This window comes from Morone saxatilis, unplaced genomic scaffold (assembly GCF_004916995.1).
Source record: "Morone saxatilis isolate NCDOM2014 unplaced genomic scaffold, NCSU_SB_2.0 Contig18, whole genome shotgun sequence".
NCBI lineage: Eukaryota > Metazoa > Chordata > Actinopteri > Moronidae > Morone > Morone saxatilis.
This window is the reverse complement of record NW_023339740.1, coordinates 17,938,150-17,950,397: the sequence shown is the minus strand read 5'-3', so window position 1 is coordinate 17,950,397 and position 12,248 is coordinate 17,938,150. Positions and strand designations below refer to the sequence as shown.

Sequence of the window (12,248 nt, the reverse complement as noted above, 5' to 3'; positions counted from 1 at the left end):
CATCACCACACTGTCATAATGTAACAGTGGGTAGTTGTTTGTGCACGGCCAGTCTTCTAAGGAGGCTCACTGAAAGCGCAGATAGCGCGCATGTTTGTTGAAGATCACAATCCTACAATTCAGACAATTGAAACAGCATTCTGTGACCTATAAGGAGGTGGCTTAATCAAGTGAAAAACATGGTTAATCTCACTTAGGCGTGTATCATCGACGTTGAACAGAATACAAACTCAAGGTTGCCGGACACTTTAATAGCTTGTTACTGGAAACATGTTGCTTTATATTAATGACTTTAGACAGCAGAGGTATGGCTGAAGGCATTTCCATGTATATGTATGTTTTTTCTTAATCGAGCTATCTGCTGCCTCTTTTGTCCTCAGGTACGTGTCCCACAGAGTACATTCCGACTGGTTTTTGAGAAGGATGAACAGATGGTTTGTATGAGGTACAGGTTACATCCTGAAGTGGGTCCCGAGACAGTCTGCTGACTCCATAATATCAAAGAGCGCCTCCCTGGACTCTTAGGAGGTATGGGATGGAAAGACCTAACATGCTCTTTGTCATGCACATTTTCAAAAAAAAAACTCTCACATTAGTTGACGCCTATGGTTCTCTATTAACTTTTAAAAGCCAAATAGAATAAACCAGCAGTTTATACTAAGTATTTTATTCTCTTGTTGATTTATGTCTATTGGATTTTAATGTACCCTGGCTTGGCTAGATGACAACCCAATTTCCTTCGGGGATAAAGAATCTATCTATCATCTATCTTTCTATCTATCTAGTCCTATCGTATCGTATCTATCGGTATCTATCTATTTTGGTTACTCTTGTTGCTACTGATGTGTATCTCCTTTCTTTGTAATTAGGCAGGATTCCCTACACAACTGAAGATGACGCTGCCATTTTGAGTTATGTCAGCAAGCACAAGACAGAAATCGGGGGAAACCGGCTCTGGCAAGAGATGGCGAAGCAGCGAGTGACCAGTCACAGCTGGCAGTCGATGAAATACCGTTACAGAATACAACTGGCTAAGAAACAGTCAGAGGTTGTGGAGGTGACAGCAAAAGAGGAAGAGAGCGAGGCAGCAGAGAGAGAGATCAAGGTAATTTATCTGCAAGGTGTTGCCGGGTATTTTCTCTTTATCACACGTTTCTTTCAAAATTTATAGGCACAGCTTTCAAAACAGTACCACTGCTCAGTCTAACGTCCAATTAGGTGCAGCAGTTCGGAAATAAATCCAACATTTGTGAAGTTTATCATATTCAGACACAGTATCAAGAGAGGTGTTTATTTAACTGTGGTAATTTTGAGTAGTTTTGGTATATTGTACTGCAATATACTGAAAGGTGTTTTTGATACTATGTCCCCCTCATGTATTTAAATGGATGTGAACAAAATATAAGACATATCATATATCATTTATGGGCTCTTAGCTTTTACCTAAACATTGCAAAAGCCTTTCCTCTTTGGTGCAGTTGTGTAAAGAATGAAACTGTCATAAAATAACAATAATGAAATTATATTTTGTCCACAAGTTATGAGACTGTGAAATAGCTGCTGAAAAAAATAACCAAAAGCCATGGTGGATGTCGCAGAGGCTTAAGACACAAGTGTATTTTATTATACTGCCACTGGGCGGCGCCAGATTTCAAAAGACTTCAAAAGACTAAAGTTTCTCCTCTGTCTGCTTGTAGGTGGAAGAAAATCAAGAGACAGATGTTGAAAAACCCTCCAGGGCAGAAGATGCTGCTTCTCCTCAGAAACATTCAACAGAATCAGACCAAACACAGGTACTAACCAGAACTCACTGCTACAATGAACACAACTGTAATGTACTGTATATACTTTATTATTATTATTTAGTCATAATGTATGTGATTTAATCATTTGTTTTGTGTCTCCACAGATAGATGACCAGTTTATACCGGCTGAAAGCACACAACCAGAAACTGTAGAAGGTCAAACATCTGTCTCTCCGGAAGGAGAAGTCCAACACATGAACCCACAGACTGATAAACAACCAGCTGGAAGCGCACAAGTAGAGACTGAAGTATTTAACTCCCCCCAACCTGAGGGACCTTGTTTTGACCCTCAGGCAGATGCTCCCCCTATTCCAGCTGAGAGCACAGAACCAGAAACAGATGAAACACAAACAAAAGTCTCTCCTCAAAAAGACAGCGTGCCAGTGGACTCGCCGCCAGCTCAGCCCAAGTCTCTGCCCAGCACCTCTTCTCAGAAGAAGCCAAAAGAGAAACAGGAGTCCTCCCCCAGGCTGGAACAACCACCGCGCCGATTAACACGCAGGCAGCTTCAGCTTGACGAGTCTCCTGAGCCGTACGGCAAAAAACTCAGATCGGCATCAAGTTCTGCTGAGCAATCGTCGTCATCTCCCCAGCCCTTGAGGAAAACGAAAGAAGCTGTTAAATCCGCTCTTCAAAAAGACACGACAGTCGACCAGCCGCCTACTAAGAGAGCCAGAGGAAAGAGTGTGTCAGAGACAGAGAGTCAACAGGAGGAGAGTGGACAAGCTACGGTCTCTGAAACAACACAAGCAGGTTTTGTTATACACATCTACCAGTGTGGGACACAAAGCGCACAGACAGCAGCTTAATATCTTTGCAAGCTTTTACACCACAGATATTTGAGTAAAATGTTTTCTTTTGCAGAATCTGATTCAGTGCCACAGAAAGCGGAGAAGAAAAAAGAAAAGAGAAAGTTGGGGATTCTAGAGCTGGCTACAAAGGAGTTTGAAGATGAAAATGAGGTAAGACACAACGCTGATTTTGGAATAGCACATTTGTAGCAAGCAAGGCAATGTTACATTAAAATGCAAAGTGCAAACACCCGCCCACCCAACAACAGTGAAGAACCCACCTCCACCACACTAGTCTTACTTGTTAAGTAGCTCATTTACAGCTTATTAAAGATTCAGCAAGTAACTTACTCTTGAGTAAATACTCCTGAATGTGATTGAGCTGAATAAACCTGGAATTCCTGAGGGTTATGTTGATATTATGGTTTTCAGCTCATTACTTTTCTCATTAAACCTATTTATTTGCTATTCGGACTTCAAATAAGGATTATTACTTTAAATAGTTTGGTCTATAAAACAATGAATCCTATATAAAGTGTAAGAGCTGGAACTGGGGACAGTTGTTATTTGTGCTTGAAAAAGGACTTAAGAATGAATTGATTGTCTTTAGGTTTCAGCTTATTTGTCGATAAACAAATTACAATACTCACAAAAACACTCAGCTCTAGGTACTATCATCTCTTGCTTAATCACTTATATAATAATCGGCTCAAATGAACACAAAGACTGTGATTATTTTCCCCTGTTCTTTAAGTATTTAAACTTAAAATGTTTCTGTCTCTCAGTCTGATGAGGATGAAACTCCTGACCTCCAAAACCCAACTGAAACAGCAACGAAGCAACCCACATCGACAAAACCCCCCGTCCCCTCGTCAGACCCGGCTGTGTCCACACAGTCCAACCCTGAACGTGGACCTGGCCTCCAAGAGAACGTGCAGGAGAACCAGGCCTCCAGTAGCAAGTCCCTACCGGAGACAGGCTGCCCTGTACCTGCAGCCACTGAGCCTGCAGCCACTGAGCCTGCAGCCACTGAGCCTGGCAGTTGTTGTACATGGCAGCGCGCTGAGCCTGCACCATACCGGCAGCCATCAAGCCATCGGCTGTCAAAGCAACCTCCAAAGCCCACCTATTCATATTCGACAATGAGTCTCAGGAGGAAGACTTTGAATCCATTTTTGGTGACAATATAGTCAACCTACAGCCAAGAGTGAACAAAGACGCTGCTTTTTCACTGACTCAAGTCCAGTTGGAAGAGGACAAGCAGCTGGTAAGAGAGCTGATGAAGCAAGCCAACCAGGTGAGTGCCGAGCAGTAGATGCACCTTTTTATTGCAGTCTTATTGATCATAAAGAGCATCAGGACACTGATGGTTTATATGCTACAGTTATACGCTCTTTATTCTTAGTTATATGCTGTTTGGGAATATTATATAATTTCTAATAATTTCTAAGCTACCCTAACTATTTCTGTTGTAGGACTTAGTCAGTGTGACCAAAGCGCTGTTGAAGACCAGCGGAGACTTCTCTGCAGCTCTGGATCTGCTTTTGGGTCCCCTCTCCATTTCTGGACCGTTTTGGAAACGGTCTGATGACGTTCTTTTGCGCTCAGGCGATCCTGCGGTCCGACAGCAGCTGCAAGAGAAATTCAGTGAGGAGGAGGTGGCCAAAAGAATTGTGTTCCTCGAGATAGAGGGATGAAAATGACAGACAGATTAGTTACAGATAGAAAGGAGGAGAACAGGAGATTTGGACATGTACACACGTATACTCATCTAAAAATCAACTGGTGTGAAATTAGCGAGTTAGCTGATATTGATCGCAGTGTCTCTGTCTGCGTCGGTTCATTGCCGCAACCCCTGGTTAACTTTGAAGAGATGAATTCAGAAACATTTGAGGATTAAAGCAGTTTAAGGGTTTTTTGAGTAAAGTAAAAAGTAAAAGCTATTGTTTGTGCCATCCTCTATACCTTTGTTTTGGGACAGAATCTTTTTATGTGTTTTAGCATGAAAATACTGTGTCACTTTGTTTTTTTATGTGCATTATGTTTGTTTTAATGAAAGGAGGGAGTCCATTCTGGATCAAGATACCTGCGAGCATGAACGCAACCTGTTTGTTTCCCATTTACCAGAAAAGCACCACAGCATCTGTATTTGATGACGTGCAAATTAGGCTCAACAATCAATCTTTCTCCAGAATGACTGACCCAATGTTTTAAATTGCATAGTAAATAGTTTAACATCATTTTAAAAGGTGCATTATGAAATAAATGTCCTTTTTATATGTATTTTCACCACTTACTTGAACAAATTGCATTTGAGTGGTTAAAAGGAAAATGACACTTTAGCCTTGTATGAAATCTGTAATAAGAAGAGCTGTTGTGGTGGCGGATTAATGAGATTAATGATTAATGAGCTAACTTAGTTCCTTTTAACCAAAAGGTGTTGCTGCTTTAAGTGTAGCATAATATGCCTCTTCTACTCTAAGATTTAGAAATATTACTGCAAAGTTCTTGCATGTTTCATATACTAACACATTGTCTGGTTTTTCTATGCCAAAGTAAAAAGGTCAGATGTACAGTATGTGTGTATGTGAGCTATTTCCACTGTATATTGAGTCATTAAGATCCATCAGTGCACATTCTGGACACAACCTCTAATGCCAAAACAACTACCTGCATTAAAAGGGCATTAAATTATATTATATTAACACAAAACTCACTCTCTGAACACATGAAGCCTATTCTTTAAATTAGAACAGATTGAGTGGAAAGTATTAAAAAAAAAAAGGAAGCGAATTAGCCTAGATTTTTATTCAATCCACCATTTTATTTCATTTTACCCCCAATATCAATTGAGTACATTCATCAGTTTTGAAACAGCCTGCCCCAGACCCACATGAATACACTGTATCAATAGTTTAAACAAAATAAACCCACAAATCTAGGAGAGATAAGCAATTAAATTAAAGCAGACGAATCAACCACTTAAAATGAAATCAACAGGATAATGCAAATGAAACACAAAAACTGTCCAATACAGTTCTGTAAATTTTACCCAAATAAGTATTGCTGCACCTTTTATTTCCCCGTCATGTTTATGAAATTAAACATAGGCAATAATTACATTGAACGGGTATGCCGATGAACATGTAAAACTGTATGTTGACACCACAGTTAACACAACCGTATAATCCCAGTGCTACACTGATAAAAACCAATCGTATAAAACCCTTTTTAGTATGAAACATTCACATCAACCAGGACCTCATTTACATACACCTAGGTCACATACTGTAAGTTGGTCAGGTAAGAACCCATTTAATAAAGCAAAACATACCAAGGTCTCCAGTAAGTAACGGCACACCATATATCCCTGGATTTAAACAGCTACATTTTTATTATTTTTTTGCTCAGCATTTACTTGTAAGGACTTTAGAGGAAGCCTCCAATCAAGCTACATTCATTAAGGAGGGTTGCTACAGTTTTATCGACTGGATGTCGTTGGAATTTGACCTGCTTCAAGAGATGAAAAGGGAGATAACACACTAAATGTCTCATAGAATTGCTGATTTTGGGGGGGGGGGCGGGGGGGATCAGGTAAATGTCTGCAAACTAACAGATCTGCAGTAGGTGTGTATAAACACTGAGACTTTCCAGAGTTAGTAGGATTCATAGCTTGATTTACATCTTTGTCATGTTTACTGTACACTTTGCTTTGGTTGGCTGGTTAGTGTGATGGTCTGAGTGGTATGTGGGGGCTACAATCTCAACGAGGAGGAGTGAAATACAGCAAACTATTCTGGATGTTAACAGCCGTACCATCAATAAATAAAGCATTTCATGTCATCGATACAAAGTACAGTACCAATAGAAGAATGGCTCTTTGTTACTTATCAGGCTGGTTTTACATCAACTCAAACATAGAGAGGTTCTCTGTGAGCAGGACTCTTCCTCATTCTTGTCTTATATGATCAATTAGTTTTTATTATGGGTGAGCTGATCTGGTCAATAAGTGACCAAAACGTCTGGATCAAGTTTTAATAGTCCTGCGAAATCAACAAAAAGCAGAATATGGCAACAATAACACACTTTTTGGTTAACGTAGAATGATTAAAAAACAGTGAAAAATACATTTTCTGCCACAAATACAATTAATTAATGATTAGGATAGACACTGTTTTGATTAAAAAAACAGTCTGCATTGCAGCAATTTAGTTAAAAAAAATAATGTTATAAAAAAAAAAAAAGACCCATAGCTTTTTCTCCACACAAACATGCTGAAATAACAAAAGGCCTGTGTTTTAACATTCTGCTTTTGTAAAACTTCAAGATAGAAGTAGCACTTAATCTTTGATCCAGCAAACCGTACATACATTATAATACAAAGAGGTGATAAAAAGATCACTTCTGTCCCCATGCGTCGGTCGGTTCCTACGCTAATCCAGTGAGTGAGAGCACTGAAAAGCGAAAATTGTCAGACATCTCAGTTTGTTGCAAAAAAGACTAATATGAACAAAAAGGCCTCTGGGGTGTATGATCACATGCCGACAGCCCTCTATGTACAGTCTGACACTTTTAGCTCATTCAGAGGAGGCAAAGCAGGATGTGCAACCCGCCTGGAACAGAGTCCCCTGCAGAACAACAGGATACAGTCTCATAATGAAACCACACATCAACAAAGAAGTCGTGTCTCCAAAATAAAAATAAAAAGTAATTTATGAAGATTATGTGAAAGGAAACCTTTACAAAATGTGTCCTTTGGTTTTGTTTAAGATGTTGGAGGGTACTGTTTGGCTTTGATGACTGTAATTTGATTTCTATTATAAGAACTGTTGGATTTTAGCCATTTAAAATGATATGTCTTGATGTGCACAACATAAAATGCACAAGACAAGAACAGCATACATCAGAATCACAACAATGCACTGCCTGTTTCAGTAGCAAGTAGCATCTGGCAAATGTTGATTATAGTAATGAATGAAGATATTAGTCCCTTGTTGAGGGGGCACTGTTCCAGTTTTTACTGTTGGATGTCCATGAGAAAACAAATGTCCCATACTAAGATTATTTCACACACACACACAAAAAAAAAGTTCTCAAAATCATACATAGAAAACACCTGCTTTGCTTAAAAGGCTAACTGTACTGGTTTTAAGAGAAACGAGGAAGGGTGAAAAGCCAGTCCAAAAATAAGGCCAGCTAAATTGCATAGAATGTCAATAGTGCACTGATGCATCAAAAGGCTGTGCTCCTTTCCTCTGTCAACTTTGGCAACCCTGCAGAGTTCCCTCAGAAACCACCAGGACTCCAACACCATTCGTCTCCAGTCCTTGTTTTGTCTCCTTGGCAGAAGACACTTAAACCCCAAGCTGTTTAATTTGGATTGCAAACACCCCACCTGGACTCTCGTAAATCATGTCAAAAACAAAATAATGGTCCAATGGAAGGGCACAGACATTTTTAAATTGAAATGAAATATTAAAAAGTATATTTAAAGATGGATCCACTTTTTATTATGTCGAGGAGCACAATATGTACTATTTTCAATTCCTTTAGAAAAAAAGGACATTAATAGGGTAAGAATTTGTACAAAATACTTCTCAGCCGGTTTAAAACATTTGAGAAATTTTTTTTCTGCTCCCCTGAAATGATGTGAAGCTCTGGACAAGGATCCAGCGAGGCAGCAGTGAGGAAGAGAGCACAGCTCGGACTATTTGCACCCTTTTTCTTTGTGAAGCAAAGACACCCTACCACCACTTTCTAAACAACAGAAATAGTATAAAAGCACCGGTTCTGGGCGTGCATCAGTGAGCACGACTATCAGAACTTTATTTAGGTAAAACAGGCCCAGATTAAGGTTGTTCCACCTCTCTAGCAGGATGGAGCTCTATACACATTTAACCCCTGTGAGAATGAGTGGCGTTCAGGAGGAGATGGGACAAAGCCCGGCTATGCGGCCATCAACTAACGGGCACTTCAGCCTCTGCGTCCTTGTCCGAAATCTCGTCCTGGATCTCGTCTGTGTTCCCTGAGTCGCTGCTGGCCACGGAGCTGATAGAGGGAGAGTTCCTGCCTCCTTTAATCATCCGTCGGCAGGTCTCCATCTGCACGTCCAGGCCCCTCTTCATGCTGCACATCTCCATGTACTCATGCAGGTGTCGGTTCATGTCACTCTTTGCCGTGGCCAATTCCATCTAAAAGAAGGTAAACAGATTAAATAGAGGGAGGATGTAAGAAAGGTGGGTAGGGAATGTTAATTAGCTTTATTAGTTGTTGTTTTTTTAATGAAACATCCTCCCAGCTAATATCTCAAAATAATATAATAATGTTGAATTGGTATACAAATTTTAACATGGTCTACCATTTTAAACTTTATATGTTAATGAAACAATCTATTCCATAATTATAAATGAATTTTTGAACCAACAGCGACTAACTGAACAGTGTCCAAGTGAACACTTAATGGCCAGAATAAAATATAAAAGATGGAGCATTTCCTGTACTAGCCTTATCCAAAATCCATTCTACATACAGATTTTATACAGCATGTAATACATACTATAATCACAATATACTACTTTAGCAGTTAGTTAATCACCCCAAAATATCAATATACTTTTATACTAATTATTTATACTAACTGGAAATGATACAAAGTGTGCCACTTTGTTTGTCAATCAAACTGTGACTTACGATGTCACTGCAAATTAAATTCATGGTAGAAAACAAATGGAGGTGTTTCACAACCACACACAATTTATTTTCATTTTGCCCAGCAGTGAGTAGTTCCTCTGTTACCTTTTTTGCATTGCATTGTGGGTGAAGAGTGTCCATCAACAACACACTAAAAAATCTACTGTATTTAACATGCATACTGTCTGCTTTGAATATACATTATTTGTCACTTGAGCACACTACATACTAAAAATCTGCTTAGAATCAATATGTTGTATGGATTTGGGACCCGGCTAATGTTTCTTGTTTCATGTTTTAATCCGCTTTAATCCATTGTGCTTGCAAGTCTTTTTTTCACACACCAAAACACACACACACAGACTGTCTACCTCGATCTGGCCGATGGTCTCCTGGTACTCCTGCTCTCTGGTCTTAAATAGTGACTCTGTTTCATCAATGAGGCTGCCAAGACTTCCATCCTGGGAGTCCTTAGAGAGCACAGACAGAGGCCTCATTCATCATGCATGAGTAAATGTCTGACACAGCACCCATAGCAATGATCTACACACGGCCTTGCATGAGTTTAAAAACTATATACTGTGCAAAGGACCATCAATGTAGACAGGACTCACTGGATCAGCGGCTTCACCGTTGCCATCAGTGGGGCAGGAGTTTGTGCAGGCTGTTGCGGCAATGGTGCATGGTATGTTGTAGTTTGTGAAGTCCTCCCACAGCAGCAGAGTCTCCTCGTTTTCCTCCCACGTCAGACTGTCACAGTCGTCGTCAATTTCGAACGTCTCGCGCCTGGCAACAAAGGAGTTATCTGAACAATGTCTGTGTAGGACAAGGACAGGGAACAGAGGGAACACAAAACAAGAGAGGGAGGAGAGGAAGGACAAGTATAACGGCCACGACCAGATTCAGAAAAGGTCAAAAGCAAAGAGGAAGATGCGCTTATGAAGGGGACACAAAGATGGAAAGGGAAAGAGTTTATGGAAGACAAGAACAGTCGAGTATACTGACAGCCAAAAACTAAAAATGTATTTTAGGAGTGTTCCAAAATAGACAATTTTTGTGAGAGTAAACCCCATTAATAGGCAACCAAAAATAACTACGGTGACTTTAACAAACCAAATTAATGTATTTATATGGGGTCACTATTTATATCTGCCGAATTTTGCTGAATCAACATACTGTATGTCAATTGCAACACTCCATATGAACACTAGAGGGAGATGAAGGAACGCACTCTGTCCATCCAAACAACCTTGCAGGAAACAACTGTACTGTACTGTACTGGTGTAACTGCAGAGCATATTTAGTTCTATTCAAAGCCGAGAGGAGTTGATTCTGTGCGTGTGTGTGTCTGAAGTGTGTCTTACAGCTGGTTGAGCATGCGTTTCATTTCGTCCGTGATGTTGAGCGACCCTGGGGTTTCCTCCTCTAAAGGGCTGGGCTCGGCATCCATCTCTGAGCTCTCCTCATCCGACACGGCTTTACGCTCTTTTCTCCTGCAGCAGGCCCCGGCACCCTGCAAACCACACACACGCAAAGATATAAACACAAATGTTGCTTAGCAGTCCAAGGATGAAGCTGATGAACCCTGTGGCAAAACATGATTTTAATTGTTGTTGCACGTAGCTTATGAAATAAATATGTAGTATTGACGAAAACTACCGCTGTTTGATGATTTTGATCTCATCAGCACTCAATACACACAAAGCCTGCTTCTTGACTTATTGTGTGAAATCTGCTTTGTAAATACTGTAAATACAAGAAAACCCACTGAAAGTAGGTACATTCTGTATAACAACATACAACATAAGAGAAGCCACCAGCTTGATTCCCAGTGGATTTATACTTGGGCTTTAGCCAGCACTGTCGGCGCAATGTGATAACCTTGTGTGCGGTGAGGAGTTACCACATCAGCATTCCACTTTTCTGCGTGTGTGTGCACATGTATATGTTAGTCACTACTGTAAGTATTCTGTACATGTATGTGTTTGTGTGTGTGTGTACTGGCGAACACGCAGGCACGCATTCCTGCACCTCCAGAAGGGTCACTCAGTGCATGATCAGACGGTGAAAAAGAAACTACACACAGTCAGCCACTGGCAGCTCTGATTTCATTTATAGAGTGCTGACTCTATCATAAAGGAATTCATATTTTTGCTGCGATTACCGTCAGCTCCTCTGACAAACAGTGATGGATACCCACCCTCTCTGGGAGCGACCTGGCTGGACTGACGTTGAACATCTTTGACATGTCCTCTGAGTTGCGTTGCTGAGCCACATCGCACAGTTTGGCCGTGATGTCGATCCGCCTGCAGATGTCCATGTCCACATGCCTGGCCTTCTCCTGAATCTTGGTATCCAGATCGGACATTTGCTGCAGGGGTAAGGATAGTTGTTTTAGATCTTAGACCTTCTCACACTGTGACACGTACAGTACGTTAACTTGATTTACAGCTGGCTGATGTTTTATGGTCATATTACGTCAGCTCAGTTGGTCATAAGGATTTAAGAAAGTCAGTGTTGGCGAAATCATCTCCATACCAGTTTGTCCTTTAAATTTTAAAAGGGACTTTTTTAAACACTAGTTGATGTCAAATATGGGGCATCTAAATGTTTACTGTTCATGTCTTTTAAAATGTTCTAAGGACGGTGCATAGGAAATTAGCTGTAGCTCTAAATGTGATACATTGCACTGGATCATTCTAATGCAATTGTCTATGTAAAATATACTTATTTTTGAGAGCTCTTTAAAATGCCATTATTATTATTTATGATGATTATTTAATGTGTTTGTTTTTTCCTTTCTTAATTTATTTTTTATTATTTCTGTTTACTTCTCTTTCTGTGTGTGAACTTATTTGTATAAATGTATTTATAGAGATATATTTTGTATGGATGTCCAGCTGTACATACATTTACTAATGGTCTGGTTCTTGGGTGGGTGGGTGGGTGGGGGGACTTGACT

General features: G+C 40.1%; 2 protein-coding genes across 3 annotated transcripts in view; one reads left to right on the top strand and one right to left on the bottom strand.

The window, feature by feature from the left end:
• terf2ip (telomeric repeat binding factor 2, interacting protein) overlaps positions 1-6,818 on the top strand; it is an 8,963-nt gene extending 2,145 nt beyond the window's left edge. The window contains exons 4-10 of the mRNA XM_035661253.1: positions 870-1,105; positions 1,698-1,793; positions 1,910-2,558; positions 2,670-2,767; positions 3,382-3,603; positions 3,690-3,893; positions 4,072-6,818. Coding sequence (XP_035517146.1) covers positions 870-1,105; positions 1,698-1,793; positions 1,910-2,558; positions 2,670-2,767; positions 3,382-3,603; positions 3,690-3,893; positions 4,072-4,293 — 1,727 coding nt within the window. The 3' untranslated portion in view covers positions 4,294-6,818. The remainder of the gene's footprint in view (positions 1-869; positions 1,106-1,697; positions 1,794-1,909; positions 2,559-2,669; positions 2,768-3,381; positions 3,604-3,689; positions 3,894-4,071) is intronic.
• iffo2b (intermediate filament family orphan 2b) overlaps positions 5,390-12,248 on the bottom strand; it is a 27,551-nt gene continuing 20,692 nt past the window's right edge. The window contains exons 4-8 of one of the 2 annotated variants that reach the window (XM_035661251.1): positions 11,487-11,657; positions 10,651-10,799; positions 9,901-10,102; positions 9,658-9,756; positions 5,390-8,787 (exon numbers count right to left, since the gene is read on the bottom strand). In XM_035661251.1, coding sequence (XP_035517144.1) covers positions 8,554-8,787; positions 9,658-9,756; positions 9,901-10,102; positions 10,651-10,799; positions 11,487-11,657 — 855 coding nt within the window. In that variant the 3' untranslated portion in view covers positions 5,390-8,553. The remainder of the gene's footprint in view (positions 8,788-9,657; positions 9,757-9,900; positions 10,103-10,650; positions 10,800-11,486; positions 11,658-12,248) is intronic. The other variant, XM_035661252.1, reaches the window with a different exon arrangement.